The 22,074-nt window shown below is 38.4% G+C and overlaps 1 protein-coding gene and 1 pseudogene across 2 annotated transcripts in view; one reads left to right on the top strand and one right to left on the bottom strand.

Moving 5' to 3' along the window:
- Nucleotides 1-18,925, bottom strand: part of HAUS6 (HAUS augmin like complex subunit 6) — a 45,592-nt gene extending 26,667 nt beyond the window's left edge. Inside the window, exons 1-8 of one of the 2 annotated variants that reach the window (XM_027615118.2) lie at nt 18,518-18,925; nt 14,345-14,440; nt 12,290-12,368; nt 11,182-11,314; nt 7,264-7,411; nt 5,325-5,390; nt 4,817-4,865; nt 1,839-2,009 (exon numbers count right to left, since the gene is read on the bottom strand). In XM_027615118.2, coding sequence (XP_027470919.1) covers nt 1,839-2,009; nt 4,817-4,865; nt 5,325-5,390; nt 7,264-7,411; nt 11,182-11,314; nt 12,290-12,368; nt 14,345-14,440; nt 18,518-18,645 — 870 coding nt within the window. In that variant the 5' untranslated portion in view covers nt 18,646-18,925. Of the gene's footprint in view, nt 1-1,838; nt 2,010-4,816; nt 4,866-5,324; nt 5,391-7,263; nt 7,412-11,181; nt 11,315-12,289; nt 12,369-14,344; nt 14,441-17,932; nt 18,183-18,517 lie in introns of those variants that run through there. The other variant, XM_027615119.2, reaches the window with a different exon arrangement.
- Nucleotides 15,339-16,025, top strand: LOC113934794 (annotated as a pseudogene).
- Nucleotides 18,926-22,074: the final 3,149 nt, after the last annotated feature.

Genomic DNA, 22,074 nt, shown 5'->3' with positions numbered 1-22,074 from the left:
ATTTATGTTTTTTACTACTATATAAAAAGGTTACCTTAAACAAGAGTGAAAAAAGTCAAATGTCTACCCAAAAATGAAGCCAAGTAAATAATTTTAGTCCAAAGAAAACTACTGTGAAAGAATTTAACATGTCGTGCCGTATTTTGCACCAAAAAGCTGCAAGCTAGACTAAAAGAAATGCAAATAAATGGAAAGCAAAATAAAGACCGAGGAGAAAGAGCAAGTTTGGTGAAAGATCATGAATTCATGTTTTAACAAAAGTTGCAAATTGAGGGGTACCTGGGTGGCTCAGTTCTTAAGCATCTGCCTTCAGCTCAGGTCATGATCCCAGGGTCCTGGGATGGAGCCCCATATTGGGCTCCCTGCTCCACGGGAAGCCTGCTTCTCCCTCTCCCACTCCCCCTGCTTATGTTCCCTCTCTCACTGTCTCTCTCTCTCTCTCTGTCAAATAAATAAATAAATAAAATCTTTAAAAAAAAGTTGCAAAGTGATGGCCCGTAACAGCTAAATCCAAACTTAGACATGTTTATTTGGCCTGCACAATTCCAGTATTTTAAAATCATTTGAATTAGTTGCCAATCAACCAAAAATCTTAGATTTCACATAAAAATTATTTCTCCAAAGACCTCATCACTTACTCCTTTTGTTACACACAATTAGCCTATATTACCTATCTGGCCTCTGTAGGAATCTGAATTTGCAGACTGATTTTTACAGGAATCTGCAGTGCCTGGCATGTTACCTATTACAGTGAAAGCTTTTCAGCCATCACAACACTATTTTACCTTTGTATTCCCCTATACTATAATTAATGCCTGGCATATAACAGATACTTAATAGATTATGAGTTCACCAAGAAAAAAAATACAGGTTATCCAGATGGAAATGTCGTATAAGCAAGTGGAAATAAGTCGATGGAGTTGGGTTGAGAGAGAGACTGGAAATACCAATTTGGGAATACTACTGTATAGGACACTGATGAAAACATAGAATTAAGAAAATACAGATGTGGGAAAGAAAAGTAGGCACTAAGGGAACCATGGAAAACACTTTCATTTGAAAGTTAGAGAAAAAGGATTCAGTAGAAAAAACTGAGAACAGCAGTCTGAAAAACCACAAGAGAGCAAAGACACTGAGGTCACAAAAGCTAATGGAAAGACTAAAATACTTAACAGCATCAAGATGAAAGAGAAACCACAGGGTAGAGACATTTTAAAAAGACATGCAGCAGGGCGCCTGGGTGGCTCAGTTGGTTAAGCAACTGCCTTCGGCTCAGGTCATGATCCTGGAGTCCTGGGATCGAGTCCCACCATCGGGCTTCCTGCTCGGCAAGGAGCCTGCTTCTCCCTCTGACCCTCTCCCCTCTCAAGTACTCTCTCTCTCTCATTCTCGCTCTCTCAAATAAATAAATCTTTTAAAAAAATAAAATAAAATAAAATAAAAAGACACGCAGCAAACAGGAGATCACTGCTGCTCTCTCTGAGAGCTTATGAAGAACCAGTACCATATCATCTTCCTACTAAGTAACCTCCTCCATCTCTCTACTGTATAATGTAGCACCATAAAAGGAATGAACAATTAATAAAAGCTAATGTATATAAACATATACACTGTTATATATAATATATACACGGTTAACAATAGCCCTCTTGATGAATGTTTTACTAGATCTAGTCACAAAAATAAATTCTGAAGACAGAAAAATACTAAGAAAAAGAACATACATTACATTTACATATTATATATTAATTATATGTTGAATACATGTATTTACTATCATTATATATAATAATTATATAAAGAGTTTTCTCAACAGTTTACTTAGTATCAATGCTTACCTGACACATCTGTTTCTCAATTTTGTCAAGTAAGAGCCTTGGAATATTGATAGCAACATTAGTTCCATCTAAAGTATATTGGTTAACAAGATTAAGGACTGCATTAACAACTTCTCTTTCTTTTTCGAAATACATGAGTGTTTCGTTCACTGAAGCCCACAAAGACCGAACCTTTGAAAACAAAGACAAAATCTATACAAAATCTGTACATATATCAAAGAAATGTAAAATACAAATATATGTTCACTCTCTGGAACAAATGAAGTATTCCTGTAATGATTTCTGGTGAGAAAATTAATTAACTGTCTAAAAGCACTGATACTGGGGCTCCTGCGTGGCTCAGTGGTTAAGTGCCTGCCTTCAGCTCAGGTCATGATCCCAGGGTCCTGGGATCGAGCCCCGCATCACGCTCCTTGCCCAGTGGGGAGTCTGCTTCTCCCTCCCTCCCCACCAAATGTGTTCCCTCTCTCACTGTGTCTCTCTCTGTCAAATAAATAAAATCTTTAAAAATAAAAATAAAATAAAAGCACTGATACTACTTCCAAAGGGGTTTTAAAACTAAAGAATTTCTCAGGAGAAAAAAAAATAATTTCTCAGGAGAATTAAGCCCACCATGATTTTCAAAACAAATCTAAGAAACTTCATACTACCAAGATGCAATTACGATTTCCTGTGTTTTGACATGCCACCAATCTAACAGAAACTTCTGAGGCAGGGACAGCTGGGTGGCTAGGTCGGTTAAGCGTGTGCCTTCGGCTCAGGTACGATCCCAGAGTTCTGAGATCAAGTCCCGCATCAGGCTCCTTGCTCAGCAGGGAGCCTACTTCTCCCTCTCCCTCTGCCCCTCCACTCGGCTCATGATCTCTCTCAAATAAATAAATAAAATCTTAAAAAAAAGAAAGAAAGAAAGAAAGAAAAAGAAACTTCTCAGGGAGAAATGAAAAATTTTTGGGAGGAGAAAAAAAATTACACATCAATTTTATAAAAGTCACTCAAGTTTCAAAAGGTTAAAATATGAAAAACCATGCTTCTTTAAAAGCAAAGAATCTTAGGCATATACTAACCCGTCTATGTTCATTAAATGCATGTGTAAGAATGTTTATAGGTGGTAGCTACACTCGTGGTCACAGTGTAACAAGAGTTGTTCAATCACTATGCCCTACACCAAAAACTCACATAACATTGTGTGCCAACTATACTTCAATTAAAATAGTAAAAAAAATTTTAAAGGATGTTCATAGCATTTCTATTTGTAATAGTCAGAAACTGCAATTAACCCAAACATCTACGTAGAGTTAAAAAAAAAAAAAAATATGTTGTGCTATATTCATAAAACACTACATAGCATTGGGAATGAACACACCACAACCCACACACACAACAGCACAGATAAAACAGCATGAGTCAAAGAAGACAAACACAAAAGAATATATTCTATATACTCCCCTGTATATAAAGCTCAAGAAGAGGCAAACTCATCTTTAATGGAAGAAGGGAGAAAAGTATTTACTCTTGGGGGGGAAATGGTTGTAAATGAAAGGAGGCCTGAGGCTTCTGGGCTAATGTTCTGTTCCTTAAACTCTATGCTGCTTACATACGCTTATTCATTTTGTGAAATTTTATCAGGCTAGACACTTATGACTTTTGCACTTTTTTGTACATATGTGATGCCTTAAAACAATTTATAAAGGTGGGAGGTGGGCAAGGAAATACAATAATTATACCCATGATTGTGTTTGTGTCTTTCCATGGTACAAGGTAAAGTTGTCCCCAAAGAAGACTCATTGGCTAGGAGTCTATAGGTTTACAGGAGGACATTTCCTTGGTGGACAAAGATCCAGGATCTGGTTCTCAGATTTTTTGTTTGTTTGTTTTTAGATTTTTACTTTTATCTTGTTGATGGATAAAAAAATTGACCGCACTCAGGGAAAGTGAACATTAACCAAAGTCAGGAGAGATCAATGTGAAAACTTTTAAACAGGTTTCACATCAACCTACTAAATTTACAATCAAAGATACTATGTTCAATAACAGAAGTATTCACAGTCACGAAGCTGGACGATCCATGAAGGAAGTGATTTTGCCTCCTCACTGCTGTAGCTCTAAATCTAGAATGCTTGGCACATGGCAGGTGGTCAATAAAAACTCACTGAATGGATGAATAATTATTTCCTGAGGAGGGGGACTCACCTTTTCCAGTGACAAACTGTTTGGGAAGCCAAATTAACACTCAAAGCAGCTCAGTGATCATAAAAACAGAACAAAAAGGCTTGAGAGATTTCATCTAAACACAAAGGCCTAAAAACACTCTAATCTCACATCAAAGCCATCCTCTGAAAACCTCAGATTATTTTTTTTTTGAAGATTTTACTTATTTATTTGACAGAGAGAGAGAGAGACCGCGAGAGAGGGAACACAAGCAGGGGGAGCGGGAGAGGGAGAAGCAGGCTTCCTGCAGAGCAGGGAGCCCAATGCGGGGCTCGATCTCAGAACCCTGGGATCATGACCTGAGCCGAAGGCAGATGCTTAACAACTGAGCCACCCAGGCGCCCCAAACCTCAGATTATTTATGTCTGCCAGATTCCTCCCTATTGCCAAGCCAGCTTCAATGGGACTTCTCATTTTTCTTCCATATTTACCATCTCCCTTCAGTTAACATATTTTATTCACATAAATTAATACTACTGATTAAGTTACAATCAAGCTGAACTTTTAACCATATTTAAAACTGCTTTTCTATATATTTAGTCTTATAAGTTAATTTTTCCATTATATTCACACTTTTTAGAGGCACCCTATTGATACCTTTCTATATCACTTATTAACACGTTTAAAAAAAAAGTAAGTTTTACAAAACAAATGACAAAAACAGAGAATATAAGAGTCCAATTAAGTCAGTCAACATTGCACATCACAAAAGTAAGAAAGATTAAATTTCTCCCTTAAAATATAAACAGAAATATAAAAAGTTACCTCACCTTTTGGATTTTCTCTTGTATATTACTTTGGTCATCATAGGGTTCCATCCTAGTTAAAAAATAAATGATTTCATTAGTCATTTTTTTTTTTAAATCTCATGGTAATTTACCACCAAAAGAGCGAACTGATCTATAAATCCACCCACTAACAACCATTTCAATTAAAAACAAAAATAAAATTCTAGCTCAAAGCAATAAATTTTTTTACAGATTTCATTTATTTGACAGAGAGCAAGACAGCACAAACGAAGAGAGGCAGAGGGAGAAGCAGGCTCCCCACCGAGCAGGGAGCCTGACACAGGGCTCGATCCCAGGACCCAAGGATCATGACCTGAGCTGAAGGCAGACACTTAACTGACTGAGCCACCCAGGCACCCCAAAAGCAATAAATTAGAAGAACTGGACTAGGAATCAGAATTATGTTCTAATCCTATGGGACTCAGTTTTCTTACTGGTAAAATGCAGGAGCTGACTAAGGCAACTTCCAGCTCTGATCTAAGTCACTTACTTTTTTATTTCGTTTTGCTGCTCCATACATTCCGATCTCAAATTTCGTACTTGTTTAACTGACAATCTGTAAGAAAACATATAAATGACAACTATAATTCCATTACAATTAACTGGTATAGACCACTTTGATATTTTCCCCATCTCTTATCTTTGCTTAAGGCCTCTAAAGACTACTCTTCCAAATACACCCAGCAGCCAGCTAAAGGAGTCTCGACTTCCTTCAGGAGTTACAGGAATGATCTAATATACAGGTTGCTCTTGAGATGGACCAGGACTTCTTGGCTCATATACACTGTCTTCAAATAAAAATGCTGGAAGACTACTCTGCTCTCTTATCCTTGTCACACATACTTAGGGGATAAATTTAAATGTTACCTACAACAGGCGACATTGTAGTTTCAAGGTAATTTCAAAGGATTTTCTAGTTTTCACAAGAGATGACACATTTAAAAAGTTGTCTTACTGTAGTTGTTTATAATCATATAAAATTAGACACACTCTATTTCTTGAAAGTAGGAACCTTGCTTGTCTTATTTAATGCTGTAGGACCATGCCTAAACAATATTTGGCACACAGAAGTAACTCAAAAAAAAAAAATTTGCTCACAATGCCAAACCACATACAGCTATTTATATTTAAATTTAAAATAATAAAAAACTCAGTTCCTTAGTCATATTAGATACATTTAAAATGTTCAGTAGCAGTGCATGACTATTGGCTACTATGTTGGATAATGCAGTTATATAGCATTTCCATTATCACAGAAAAGTACCACTGGACAGAGGCATTCCCTAGACATAGAGTTCCATTTGGTATGGTTGGCTTCCTCCTCCGACAAAGGAAGACTCCCATTGTCTCATCTGACTAGAAGACTGACTAATCCTGTCATCACAAATGCAACGTGTCTTCCTTTGGGTATGAACTTCATCATACTTAGAACAGGCTGGATTGTTTTGTGCCTACTTCTTAATAAATTTTATAAAGTGGAAAAAAAAATTGCTGACAAGAGGAACCTAAATATAACTAGATGAGAAGGTTAAAGAAACTATGGAATACCTACTTGATGCAGTATCTACTTAATGGATACTCAACAGACTATTTAGATACTAAAAGGAATATATTTTAGAAAATTTTAAAAATAAAAATAATTTTGAATAAAAGCAATTACTATGGCAATATGGAAAAATTTACAGAATATGAAGAGAAAAATAATACAAAATAGAATGAGCACAATAATTACAGCTTAAAAATATATATCCATGTTAAAAAAAGAAAAACACCTAAGATACTGAATTTTTAAACTAAGGTAATATTTTCCTTTGCTCTAAAGTTTTATGTACAGTATGCGCAGTTTTAAAATACCGTATTCAGAAGTTATCTGGCTTTGGGGCGCCTGGGTGGCTCAGTCATTAAGCATCTGCGTGCAGCTCAGGTCACGATCCCAGCGTCCTGGGATCGAGCCCCGCATCAGGCTCCCTGCTCCTCAGGAAGCCTGCCTCTCTCCCTCTCCCATTCCCCCTGCTGTGTTCCCTCTCTCCCTGTGTCTCTGTCAAATAAATAAAATCTTAAAAAAAAGAAGAAGAAGAAGTTATCTGGCTTTAAAATGAAAAGAGGACACGAAGGGGTTCTGTGGTAGGCATGGATTACTGCCACTGAAGGTACACTAATGACATCTGTTCAAGAAGAAAGGAATTTTCATTTTCTTTTGGGAGGGGTGGGGGAAAAAGAGAGAGAGAGAGTACGAGAGAGGGGCAGAAGGAGAGGGAGAGAGAGAATCTTAAGCAGACTCCACACCCAGTGCAGAGCCCTGAGCAGGGCTAGATCTCACAACCCCGAGATCACAACCTAAGCCAAAACCAAGAGTCAGATGCTTAACCAACTGGGCCACCCAGGCACCCCTGGAATTTTCATTTTCTAACTATCAATGTATTACTTACTGTGCATTTTCCTGATACTTTCGGGTAACACAGTCTTCTCTTTGCAAAACATGTAAAAATCTATTACGTGCTACATGGCATCTGGCAATGCATTTGTGCATATCTTGTGGCTTTACATTAAATGTCTCGGTAAAACGTATAGAAGAATCTACATGGAAAACAAATGAGATCATAGAAATTATCAAATATCAAACATCAAATATTTGAAACTAATTTTAAGAGACTAACAACTCATACAACGAACAGCTATGTGGTATGCCACATAAACAGATACAACTAATTTTAACAAAAGCAAGGAAACCTATTTTCAAGTAGGCAACTAAAAAAGGGTATCTGAAGTTGAGTTGTTTTATGTAATTAAAAACTCTGAAGTCTATCTGCTCCAAATAATTCTTATTATCAAAGCTTGATATATCCATGAACAAATACATTGTTATACACAAGCAACTTCTTAACAGGATCTTTTCACAAAAAAGAAAATCAATTAAAAGAGATGAGGTGAGATCACACCTCCTTTGCTGCCATCATCTTATTTTTCTATCTAGTAAGACCAACAGGACAACCAATCAAAACCAGTCTCCATTTCTCAAATAACTCTTGCCTATGTTACTAATGATCAAAGCAGACCCTGATAACAATCCATCCAAACATTTCACGGTCCACATTTTTAGCTATAATAAATCCTACTTTAAGATGGCTCAATACAATAAGGAGATATTCTGGAAAACAGGGACCACTCCACTGCACTTAACATTACTAATCCAGGTGCCAGTGCTACCCCAAAGAAACCACAAATTCTAAGTATTTAACCGGGGATGAGTTCACTGAATGTAGAAGTCATCTAGACACTAAACACGTTGACTAGAATTGCTTTAAATCAGAAATAGGAAATAGGACAACCCATGCTTAGAAGCCTTATGCACAGGGAGCCTGGGTGGCTCAGTCGTTAAGCGTCTGCCTTAGGCTCGGGTCATGATCCCAGCGTCCTGGGATCGAGCCCCGCCATCGGGCTCCCTGCTCAGCGGGAAGCCTGCTTCTCCCTCTCCCACTCCCCCTGCTTGTGTTCCTGCTCTCGCTCTGTCAAATAAATAAATAAAATCTTAAAAAAAAAAAAAAGAAGCCTTATGCACAACAAACTCTTGCTAAATCCAAACATACATATTTCATATAAAATACTTTGGGCTACGTGTAATTGGAGTAGACCATCTATGAAAAGAAAAACTGGTAACAATGCTTATGCTGCATTAAATTTTAAATATGCAAATACTTATACAGCAAGATCACATGTATAAGATTTTAAAAATCATGCACATGAGGCGCCTGGGTGGCTTAGTCGTTAAGCGGCTGCCTTCGGCTCAGGTCATGATCCCAGGCTCCTGGGATCGAGCCCCGCATCGGGCTCCCTGCTCAGCAGGAAGCCTGCTTCTCCCACTTCCACCCCCCCGCTTGTGTTCCCTCTCCCACTGTCACTCTCTCTCTGTCAAATAAATAAATAAAAATCTTTAAAAAAAACATGCACAGAATATAAACTGGAAAAAAAGGTTTACATATCACATCATAGAGAAATGATAGTAATAAATAAGAGCTCCTATAAAATGAAAAAAGCAATAACTTAAGAGAAAAATGGACAACAATTATGAATACAGAGTACAAAAAGAATACAAATTGCTCTTAAATATATGAAACAATTTTCAGTCTAACTAAATAAGAGAAATACAAATTAAAACCACCCTGAGATTCCATTTTAACCTTCAGATTAAAAAGATAAAAATGTCTGGCCACACACAATGTTGCTGAGCCTCTGGTAAAACAGAAATTCTCTGGGAAAACAGAAATTCTCCATTCACTGGTTGTCCAATATCTACAGAAAATACTCTGATAATAACTAGCAAATTACAATGCACAATTCCTTTGACCAAGCAAATAGTCTTCAGGAATTACATACATACATACATACACACACACACACACACACACACCATATATACCTATATGTGTGCATATGTATCTATGTACATATATATATGGTGTGTGTATGCATGTGTGTATGTGTATGTATATGTAATACATGTGTACATATGTGTATATATACTTGAACACACAAAGTCATATATATATATATATATATATATATAAAGCTTATCACTGTAGCATTGTATTTGTAGCAAAAAAAAAAAGTGGGGGGAAGCCAAATGTTGGTCAATAAAAGACTGGTTAAAAAAACCTATTATGGGGGCACCTGGGTGGCTCAGTCGTTAAGCATCTGCCTTCAGCTCACGTCATGATCTCAGAATCCTGGGATCGAACCCCACATCGGGTTCCCTGCCCCAAGGGAAGCCTGCTTCTCCCTCCCCCACTCCCCCTGCTTGTGTTCCCTCTCTCGCTGTGTCTCTCTGTCAGATAAATAAATAAAATCTTTAAAAAAAAAAAAACCTATTATGGTATATCATTTAAATATGCAGTTCTAAAGACAGAGAATAAAGAAGCTCTCTGAACTGATATGAGATGATCTCCAATATATACTGTTCTGGGTATCCAACTTTTTTTTTTAAAGATTTTATTTATTTATTTGAGAGAGAGAGAATGAGAGATAGAGAGCACGAGAGGGAAGAAGGTCAGAGGGAGAAGCAGACTCCCTGCTGAGCAGGAGACCAATGTGGGACGCGATCCCGGGACTCCAGGATCATGACCTGAGCTGAAGGCAGTCGCTTAACCAACTGAGCCACCCACGCGCCCCAATATCTACTGTTGTGTGAAAAACACAAGAATCAAAACCCAATGTATGTCACCATTTAAGGTTTAAAAAAACGTATGTAGATATATATATATATTTGCCTGTATTCTTGATTACACTAGTTGTTCCTATAAAGGTAAATTAGGTAGAGAAATTTTTCACTTTTTGATTTTTGAATCATGAAAAATATTACTTACTTAAAATAATAAATATGTATAGAAATAGTACGTGCAAGGAAAAAAAAAAACTAGAAGAAAATACACCAAAATGTCAGCAATGGTTGCTTCTAGAAATTGGAAGATGGATGGGGCTTTATTGCATCAACTTTTCTGTATTTGCCTATCCATGTTTTATTACCATAAACCAATCAAACAAAACAGCATGTTTAATAAACTACAAAAAGCATTCTTTTAAGTCTTAGCTTAAAAATCAAATATTTTGTTTCTATGAATTAGGAAACAGATCAAACCCCTTTGAAACAGTAATTTCTAACAAAAAAATTCCCACACACTGACAGTAGCCAAAGTAAACCTATACACAACACAACATTTAATACAATGTATTAGATGCAAACTATAACCTGCAAGTCTAATTTAATTTAGCCCTCTGGCTAGTTCTGTGAGGTCAGCAAGTTAGGAATGCTTTCCATGGTTTTAAAGGGTTGTATTTAAAAAAAAAAAAAAAACCCACAAAGAGGTATAAGTGAAAGAGACCCTATATAGTCCCCAAAGCCTAAAATATTTACTATCTGACCTTATATAGAAAATGTTTCCCACCCCTATATTAGAACATAATAAAATTAGGGCGCCTGGGTGGCTCAGTCATTAAGCATCTGCATTCGGCTTGGGTCATGAGCCCCGCATCGGGCTCCCTGCTGGGCGGGAAGTCTGCTTCTCCCTCTCCCACTCCCCCCGCTTGTGTTCCCTCTCGCTGTGTCTCTGTCAAATAAATAAATAAAATCTTTAAAAAAAAAACATAATAAAATTATCTGAATAGTTACTTACGTTCATTAGAGGCTTTCAAACTACAGTTCCAGTAGAATATTAACTATTACCTTGTGAGGTAATTTAATGTTTTTATCTTACCTTGCTTTATTAAAATCTCTTTATGAATTACAAATTATGAAAAACAGTAAAAATTTAAAACTCAAAACAAAAAAAATTCCTACTAAAAATTTAACTTACTTTTAGAATGGGTTTTTATATATTTTATTGCAACAAATCTTGCAAAATGATACATCAGATGAATAAACTTAGGACCACCAGGAGAAAGAAATAGGGACCCAACAACTTGAGGAAAGCTACTTCCACATTCCACCTATGAAAAAAAGAAATCAGATGATTTGAAGATCTTATCAATAATAACCTTCTCAGTAATAACCATAATTCCAGGGCACCCCAGTTGCACAGATGGTTAGGTATCTCTTGGGTTTTGGCTCAGGTCATGATCTCAGGGTCATGAGATCGAGTCCCACTTCTGGCTCTGTGCTCAGCACAAACTCTGCTTAAAATATCTCTCTCCCTCTTCCTCTCCTCCCCCTACCCCATGCCTCACACGTGCTCTCTCTCAAATAAATAATAAATCTTTAAAAATAATAGTAATAATAATAGCCATAATTCCTACGTAGGATTATTCCATTTGAACCAGAAGTTGAATATTTGAATCTTTCTAAACTCTTGGTGGACTTAGTCACAAAAAAATAATTATAATAGGGGCGCCTGGGTCGCTCAGATGGTTAAGAGTCTGCCTTCGGCTTGGGTCATGATCCCAGGGTCCTGGATCAAGCCCCGCACCGGACTCCTGGCTCAGCAGGGAGTCTGCTTCTCTCTCTCCCTCTGCCTCTCCCCCTGCTCATGCTCTCTCTCTCTGTATCCCTGTGTCTCAGATGAATAAATAAAATCTTTAAAAAATTGTAATTATTAGTATTATTATAATATAAAGCCACAATTATTGATACTATATGGGGATACAAGCTAAAGTATTCTATCATCAAAAAGTTTTCTTTAAACAAAAACTATGACATAAACTCCCAGGAACTCAGAAACCTGTTTCCAATGCATCTCAGGCAGCAAAGATGGTTTCCTAGAAATATGCAGAATCCTAACCAAAAACCATCAAAAATATTATTGTAACAAATATTTCCTTGCTATTATACTGTTAGCATAAAAGCATTAAAAAGATTTCACCTCCAAAAAATTAATGTACGATTATACTTCAATAAAGCCAAAAATAAAATTTAATGTAGTTTTTAACTTTATTTAAGTTTACACCTTCCAGAAAGAGAATACTTACAGAAATCTTTTTTAACCATTCATAGCAATGTTTCCGGAATTCAGTGTCACTCTTTTGGTCAAATGGAGGCCAACAAAGCCTTAAAAACAGATATAAAAGCATTAGAATTATGAACAAAAAAACTCAGCCAAATTTTCAAACATGAAACTTATGTCCTATACTAGAAACATTAATACTAAATGAACCAAGGCTAACATTTGTAGATTTCAACTAAAGAAGGACACCAACCTGTGAGAAATTGGGTCTTTTTCTTTATAAGTTACTAGAAGGTTGAGTTCAGTTTACCACAAATCATCAGTGTATAATATGTTAAATGAAGGAATGAATCACCATTAAAATTACTACAAATCAGCTAGAGAAGACAACACTCTCAGTGGATTCACTGGACTAATGCAAAAAGATGGTATAAATAAATTAGTATGTTAAGCCTGGGGGGAAAAAAGAGAGAGAGAAACATAAATGGTTGTACAAGAAGAGCTCAGAAGGAATGACATGAGAGCTTTGGACTCCTAGAGATAACCCATATCACAGTCAGTGTGTGCTGTTTTGTGGATAGACAATATATAAAATTATTGAAAAGTTTTGCCTCTGTTTTAGTCAAAAATAATAGACTTAAAATTTACCTATTGGGGCTCCTGGGTGGCTCAGTCGTTAAACATCTGCCTTCGACTCAGGTCATCATCCCGGGGTCCTGGGATCAAGCCCCGCATCGGGCTCCCTGCTCAGCGGGAAGCCTGCTTCTCCCTCTCCCACTCCCCCTGCTTGTGTTCCCTCTCTCACTGTGTCTCTCTTTGTCAAATAAATAAATAAAATCTTTAAAAAAAATTTACCTATTGTTTCCCCTGAAAAATTTTTATTCTGAGGCATAATTATTTGTTTAGGGCCCCATTTTTTAATATTTCTATGTCATAACATACATTCTATAGTCATATAAAAAATTAAGTATGCATGGAAAAAAAGGACTAAAAGGCTGGAATGTCAATAGTGATATTTTCTGGTTGGTGAGTTTAAGAGACACAGCGAGAGAGGGAACACAAGCAGGGGGAGTGGGAAAGGGAGGAGCAGGCTTCCCGCGGAGCACGGAGCCCGATGCGGGGCTCGATCCCAGCACCCTGGGATCACGACCCAGCTGAAAGGAGATACTTAACGACTGAGCCACCCAGGCGCCCGTGACCCTGAGCTTTTCTATTTAAGAGGATAATAGCACAATATAAATATTAAAACAAATTTTAACATTTTTTCTGGTGGTAGAAGCCCCAAAATCACCTGGAAAATAACTTGGAACCAAGGTTTAGTGGTATTCATGTTTTTATCTCCTTTGACTATTTAATATTCAACAGTATCTAACATTAGACTAAACTTAATAGGAATGATTTTCACCTACAGCACTTGACACTTCTATATATCACTGACAAAAATAAGGATTTAGAGCGCCTGGGTGGCTCAGATGGTTAAGCGTCTCCCTTCGGCTCAGGTCATGATCCCAGAGTCCTGGGATCGAGTCCCACATCGGGCTCCCTGCTCCTTGGGAGCCTGCTTCTCCCTCTGCCTCTCTCTCTCTCTCACGAATAAATAAATAAAATCTTTAAAAATAATAATAATAATAATAATAATGATTTAGAGACACTTAAAAAGTAAAAATAGACAAAACAAGTAACATTGCCTACAGGAAAAGGAGTAAGGTAGGGGGCAATCAGCAAAAAAACAAAAAAAAAGTAATGCAAAACTACATAGATAGACTGGTACCAATTAACTGTTCTGCCTAATAATTGTGACTAAGAAGAACGTTAGGAATTAATTTTATAAAACAAAAGTCTTATTTATGAAATAATCAATGATTTTAAAATATATGATTTTAAGATAAGTACCAAAGAAAAATCACTCAGATTTACAAAGGTTAAACACTAAATTTATAAGACTCAAACCTGACTTTTGTGACATGCATTCATACTAGTGAAAGGCCAAAGTTGAAATTCTGGCTTATATCAGAGCATACTCCCTTTTCAAATTTGAGAATGACTACTTACAAAAAGGAAATAAAATAACTTGACTCACTTGAAAACTTCTTTAGTGAGAGACTGGTCCAGCGTTTGAAACAAAAAATAAGAAACGATTTGAAAGGCATCACGGTTCAACTTGTCAAACATGTTCCTAGTAGTTTAAAAAGAAATAGAAGCAGGAAAATAAAAAAAAAGGAAAATGGTTAATAAAACTAAACAGCATCAAAAGCTGTGTAAGAGTTTAACAAATTAGTATTTTTCATTCTCTTCAAGAGGGCAAAGCAAATTACTTTTTTATTCATGTACATTTTTATAAATCATTAAGAAAAACAATAAGCTTTTATTTTCTATTCCAATAATACTGATCAAATAGAAAACTGGAAGAACTTCCTTTATCGCAAAAATATTCTACAAAAAGAAAAGGAAAACCTAATTAGGTGGAGAGAAAACCATGGCCTATGATATGCTGAAGATGATACAAACCAACTTTTACCAAATAACAATAAAAATAGCTACCAATAGTTTATCATTTCCCAGGTATTATTTTAAGCCTTTTACAGGCAATAACTCATCTACTCTTCACCACAATCATGAAGTTAAATACTGTGCTAGCTGCTTTACTATGGATTAATTCTAATGGCATCCGATTGTAGTTTAATTATTCTCATTATATAGGTGAGAAATTTTTAAATTTAGAGAGGTTAGATAATTTGCCAAAACTATCCAAAATCATATAATTGGGAAGTGGAAGAGCAGTGATTTGAAATGTGTCATCTGACCCCAGAGTCCAGGGTCTTTACCATTTACATTCTAACCCCAGAACCACCCTATTTATATAATGTAATTCTACCAACTCTTCTAAAGTTTTGATTGTCCTGATTTTCCTAACTAATCAAGACAAGCCTAAAAAAATACAATTATGTTAAAAATAACAACAACAACAAACTAAACCTTATTAGAAATGCTACACAGCTATAAGGAATCAAGAGTTAACCCAAGGGCAGTATGGCAGCCACAGGCGAGAGTCATCAGCCACTGTTCTAAGAGGGATGTCCACTCCTCACACCCCTGTGTCTGGTAAGACAGAAAATTCAGGCTTGAGGGACTGCCAGAGCCTGGAGGAGAGTTTTCTAAACTTCATCTACAGCAACAACCTGCTGATGAAAAGGATCCACCTCAAGATATCCCGTTCTGCTGCATGGCCCACCTGCAGGATTTTAAACTACACTTTGGCAATCCCCAAGGCAAAACAAGTCAAACTTGGCACAGAGATATAGCCACCATCTTCCAAAGTCCTGGCAGTGAAGTATGAGTAGAAGTAGGGGAAATGGGGAAAAAAAAAGCAATTTAAGTTCTCCGGATAAGTGAAAAGGGGATAAAAATGGAGCACATATCCCAAAAGAAGTTAAAGTTTACACTCAAGAAGGAAAAGAACCTGTCAAAGTTATCAGATAAAAAATTGTAACAGCCCTCCCCCATTACTCTAGTATAAAAAGGTCACCTGCATGGGTGCAAAACAGAATAGTTTACCACTAGAGTATTAAAAGAAGTTAAAAGCAAAAGAAGCAAATAACTATAAAGAAAAGGTCCCAGAAGAAACTGAGGACATTATCAAAAAGAGCGGGGGGAAGTTCATTAGAACATAATAGAATATATCTAAGGATATTCTCTCAATGTGCTAATATAAAATATTTTTAATACTTAGAACAGAGATCTGAGATATTTCCATGTTCAGTACATTTTCAACAATTATCTGTAGGGATAGCTCAATTGGGTGATTCCTCATTTTCAGACTCTAAAAAGAAACTGGCTTGGGGCGCCTGGGTGGCTCAGTTGGTTAAGCGACTGCCTTCGGCTCAGGCCATGATCCCAGGGTCCTGGGATCGAGCCCTGCGTCGGGCTCCCTGCTCAGCAGGAAGCCTGCTTCTCTCTCTCCCACTCCCCTTGCTTGTGTTCCCTCTCTCGCTGTGTCTCTCTCTATCGAATAAATAAATAAAATCTTAAAAAAAAAAAAAGAAAGAAACTGGCTTAGGAGTTAGGCAATTACAAAAGGATCTGTGAGGCACTGGAATGCACAACAAAATATAGGGGAGTACTCCTCTGAACAGATAAAGCTTTGTTCTCGAGTTGAAAAAAAAGAGTTAAGATTAAAGTTCCCATGCTTATCCATAAGTCAAACAACTCTTGTCCTTGAAATGTTTCTATTCCTCAACAAACACAAAGGAAGATCCTTCCTTATCATCTCTCAAGCCTGATATTTTTTCACATAGTATCCTGTTGTCTTCGCTTTGACACTTATTATATAAGTGTCACACACATATAAGATATTTGTTGAAGGTTTGTTCATCCACTAGACTGAAATTCTGCAAGGGGAAAGTTTATGTCTATTCTGTTCACCACTGTGTACCCAAATCATATACATGTGAATTTAAAAATCTAAAAAAGAATTAAGTAAATTTGACAATACATTCATGCCTGAAGCATTTTAAAGAGGACACCTGTTTCAAAATGATAGATCCCTCCCAACAACCCACTGAAATGACTCTAAGGGATAATCTATGACAGTGCTGGGGAGGAGGGAGCCGAGCACTTAACAGATTTTAACCAATTTTCAAAGGCAGAAAACAAACTGCAGTTGGAGAGAAAACTCAAGTTGCTAAACACTGGACAGAAGGATGCAGTGGCAATGGTAAGCATTCTCAGTGGAAGCCTGGAGAAGCTTCAAGCTTCTCTGCCAGTACAGAGAAAATGAAACTATACTGTGGGCAATTAAATGATGTGAAATAACTGGACTATTTATTAATACATAATTATAACTTTATAAATGCTATCCACTGGTTGTCAATTTTTAGAATAGGCTTCTAGACAAAGCACTTCTACATGTAAATAATAATAACTTCTAAACAAATAGTTAACTAGTAAAAATTATGGCTCTAACCTTTGACAGTAAAACAGCATACATTTGAAAAAAGTCAAAAAGAACGCAGGGGAGGGCAGGGAAGTGCAGGTGAGCTAATGAATTATCTTATAAATAATAACTACTTTCATTATGAAATTACATAGTGGGGAATGACGAGATCCTTTGACACATACATCAAGAAATAGACGTCTAAGCACGTTATTAGAACAGTGCTACTGGAAGAACTGAAATAACAATCTGAAAAGTCAAAAGAGGGAGAACAGGAAATAGCCTATGTATCTCAAATTTCTCTTGGGCTATAGTGGGAAAGATAATACTCCCTAAGTTGATAAGTTTACATTCATAAGTACATACAAAGTATCTAAATTTATGATCATAACTATTATATTAGTGACAAACCAGGAAGGGATTTTTACTTTCCATCTTAATACCCTTTTCTACTATTTTTTTCTGAACTACGGAATGGCTCAGTTTGCTAATTCAAAAAGTAAAAATTGTAGGGGCGCCTGGGTGGCTCAGTTGGTTAAGCGACTGCCTTCGGCTCAGGTCATGATCCTGGAGTCCCGGGATCGAGTCCCGCATCGGGCTCCCTGCTCGGCGGGGAGTCTGCTTCTCCCTCTGACCATCCCCCCTCTCATGTGCTCTCTCTCTCTCTCTCTCTCATTCTAATAAATAAATAAAATCTTTAAAAAAAAAAAAGTAAAAATTGTAGAGAACCACCACCTTGAAAGGCTCCTTGAGTCCTAAAGCCGTTGAACATATTGTTCTCACATCCTTCCACGACCAACTCGCCATCCCTCCCTGGACTTCACAGACCACCCAGCATCACCACTAAAGGATTAAGCTGTCCCTCCAGGGGCGCCTGGGTGGCTCAGTCGTTGGGCGTCTGCCTTCGGCTCAGGTCATGATCCCAGAATCCTGGGATCGAGCCCCGCATCGGGCTCCCTGCTCCGCGGGAAGCCTGCTTCTCCCTCTCCCACTCCCCCTGCTTGTGTTCCCTCTCTCGCTGTGTCTCTCTCTGTCAAATAAATAAATAAAATCTTTAAAAAAAAAAAAAAAAGCTGCCCCTCCAGTCTTGCCCGAATTGCAGACACGACCCCCTTACAAAGCGTTCCTGGCACGGTTCCGTGATTGATAGTTTCTGCCACCAGGTTGGCAGCCACAAGGAGCAAGGGCTTTGTAGCCAGTGCCGGCACACAATAACCGTTGGACTACTTGAGTCATCACCCTGCGAGGTTCGCGAAAGGGTGGGTCACAGCAGCGCGTCCCCGCTCGGATTCCCCCGCCCCAGCAGCCCCGGTTCCTTACACTCCGAGGTGCGTGTGCGACACGATCTTTCCGCAGGCAATGGTGGCCGGGCCTGGCTCGAAACCGAGCGCCTGCAGATACATCCAGAGATGCTCCTTCTCGAAAGAGGTGACCCAGATCGAGCTCATCTTCGCTGTCAGGCAGTATCACTGCAAAGGAAGTAAGCACAGGCCCAAACGACTCAGAGGGCCTTCAGGCTCCCTCCCTACGGGCAGCCTGAGGTAGCGGCGGCCCCTCCATTGCCACCACCTGTTCCTCTCTCGCCCGCAGCCATGTCGCCTCAAATGGCCATAAAGTCTCAGGGAAACGGAACCTTTAACGGTACTACGGTACAGCTGCCTAAGCGAGGCCTACAAAAAACAAGACTCCCGCGCTTCCGGAAAAGCGGTAAGCGCTGGCGCTGCCTGGCTTCCGGTGGAGGAGGGACTTCTACGGCCGACTATATTTCCCGCCATGCAATGCACCCTGTTCTCTATCTCTTCCCGTCAGGCCCAGCCGAAAAACTACAAAACCCACAGTGCATTGCGTTGCCAGCAAACTCTTTTGCGCTTGCGTAACTTCAAGCGCTATCTTGGCTAGAGCCCCGCGATTTCGCGCTTTCTGACGTCTTGTGTCTGTGGTTCCTTGTGCTCCTATAGGTCGATTTCGTCAGATAAAAAAATGTAGCTTTAGGACTGTGGCTCGGTGTAGTGGAAAAAGCATTGGGTTCCATCCTAACCTATCTCAGTAGCTGTGAGATGTAACGACATCTAACCACTAAGCCCCAGGTCTGTTATTAGTGAAATCTTGTATGCCCTCAAATGCTGAATGTTCCTTTCATCATGCTGTAAGTATCTGGCTCTCCCCTAAGCAAACAGCTTCCCCCTGCAGCCCTCTCCACTGACGACTGTTTTCTCTCTCGCACCCTGGAAATGGGGTGGGTAGCCTACTCATTTCTCATTGCCACTTCTGGCAATTACTGCTTCCCTAAAACCAGCTCCTTTGAATTTTATGTTTTCACCCACAACTCTTGCTTTCGGAGGTTATGTATTAAGATTTGGTGCTGTACCTCATTTTCAGAAGATTTAGATTTAATTGTTTCTCCAGCGTTCCTCTTAGGGTAATTTTTGGTGATTTCCATATCTATAGGTGACCTTTCAATGCCCTGGCCTCTCAGTTCCTCCACCTCTTCTCAGCTCTCTGGCCCCTTTCTCTCCTTGCCAGATTTATCTGGCAGAACCCAAATCCCTATTAAATCCAGTTTTCTGCCTACCCCACACGTGCAACTTAGCCCCTAAACACGATCATGATGCCTGTTGTCATTCAAACTTCATGACACATGGGATCTTAGGCCTGACCTCTCCACCCTGTTTTTCCTAAATCTCACTCTCCGTACAATTATACATCTTTTCTTCCCTTACTCCAACACTTCTTTCCCCTCCTCTCAGTGTTTTTTGTCCTAGTTAATAGATGCTTCCAGAAAAAACCTTCTACCAACAATTTACCAACCTGCCTATGTCTTTGCCCATATAGTCTTCCTTCTCTCTTATAATCTAGCTGTATCAAGATGTGCCTCCCTAAGATTAGTCCTTTGACTTATTCGATGGGTCATATTCCTTTTCTCCTACTCAAAGAGTTTGCTCCAGCGTTTGTCCTTTATTCCCCCCTGCATCACCAATTCTTCCCATAAATATACAAACATGCTATGCTATCTTCCATTGTTTAAAGAAAAATAATTCCTTTGACCCCAATGCCTTCTAGCTACTATTCCATTTCTTATTACAGAAAAATTTCTCCCGGGACGCCTGGGTGACTCAGTCACTTAAGCATCTGCCTTTGGCTCAGGTCATAAGCCCTGCAAGGAGGGGGGGGGGGCGGGGGGAGTGTTCTTGCTCAGCAGGGAGCCTCCTTCTCCCTCTGCCTGCCTTTACCCCTGCTTGTGCGCGTGCTCTCTCTCTCTCTCTGACAAATGAATAAATAAAATCTTAAAAAAAAAATGTTCTCCCAAAAGTTTTCTATACCCACCTCACCACTAATAGTAACTTGCCAAGTCCACTTATATCAATTAGTTTCTTTAGTTGCAAGCAGCAAAACTGCCTCTGAGGGGGCTTTATTCAATGGGTATTAAGTAGCATAAATAAAGAATGCGAAGGCCAGAGAATAAGGTTCAGAAAATGGCAAATTCATGTGCCACTCCACTCAGATTTATATGCCAGCAATCTCATTTACATTTTTAAAAATAGCTTAATATATTATTCTAGGTGAATGCCCTTATAACTACCACCAAGGACAAGAAATAAAACTTTTCCAGCCATCCCAGAAACCACTCCTTTCCCAAGAAAAGAACCACCATTCTCACTTTTATGGTAATCACTTCTTTGCATTGTCTTATAGTTTCACCACTTAAATATGCTTCTCTAGACACTGTATTTCATTCTTACCCTTTTTACACTTGCCTTGCCTCCTTCTTCATTTTTTTTTTTCAGTCTTTCCCGGATTTGTTTTTTTTTTTACTAATATCACTTAATATACAGGCTTTCCTCCATCCTCCCCTACTCCTTTTTTTTTTTCCTTACATCTTTTCTATCGAGGAACTGGGGCTGTTTGACCTGAATAATATCCCTTAGTCTGGGTTTTACTGATTGCATCTTTGCTGCAGTTCAACATGTTCTTTTGTCTCTGTCCTCTGTATTTCCTTCAAATCAGCACCTGGATCCAGAGGATTGATGAGATTCAGGTATGATCCCTTTGGCAAGTCGAGGTGATGGTTGGTGTATGTTGTTTCATCAGGCTGCACATAGCTTTATTTATGCCATTGACAGGCATTGATGCTGAATGCCTACCTAGATCTATTAATTTACTGGGGATTGCAAAATGTCAAAATTTTAATTTAATATTTGTTAGGAACTGAACATTGGTGCCTCCCTCCCCCCAATTCCTATGTTGAAACCCTACTCCTCAATGTGATGGTATTAGAAGGTGGGGCCTTTGGAAATTAATTAGGATTAGATGACGTCATAAGCGTGGAACCCTCCTGAACAGGATTAATGCCCTTACAAGAGTCACAGGAGAGCTTCCTTACTTTCTGCTCTTTCGTCTCTGTATTTGAGGATACAAAGGGAAGTGAATTCTGCAAACTTGAAGGGTCTTCACCAAAACACAACCAGGCTGACACCCTGATCGCCAACTCCCAGCCTCCAGAGCTGTGAGAAATACATGTTTGTTGTGTAAATCACTCAGTCTAAGGTAATTTATTATAGCAGTCCAAACTGACCAAGATACCATTTCTTTTTCTTCTGTTAGTAGCAATGTTTTTATGATAGAAATTTTCCCTCATTTACTATTTTATCTAGTGGTAAAGATATAAGGAAAAATAGGGCACCTGGGTGGCATAGTCAGTTGGGAGTCCAACTCTTGGTTTCTGCTCAGGTCTGATCTCAGTGTCGGGCTGCACACTCAGTGTAGAGTCTGCTTGGGACTCTTTGTCTCACTCTCTGCCCCTTGCATCCTCTCCAAAATAAATAAATAAAAATCTTACTATATATATATATAAAGAAGGACAAATTGTTGATTCTTTC

This window comes from Zalophus californianus, chromosome 13, assembly GCF_009762305.2.
Source record: "Zalophus californianus isolate mZalCal1 chromosome 13, mZalCal1.pri.v2, whole genome shotgun sequence".
Classification (NCBI taxonomy): Eukaryota; Metazoa; Chordata; class Mammalia; order Carnivora; family Otariidae; genus Zalophus; species Zalophus californianus.
The sequence above is the reverse complement of the archived record's forward strand: the minus strand, read 5'-3'. Positions and strand labels throughout refer to the sequence as shown.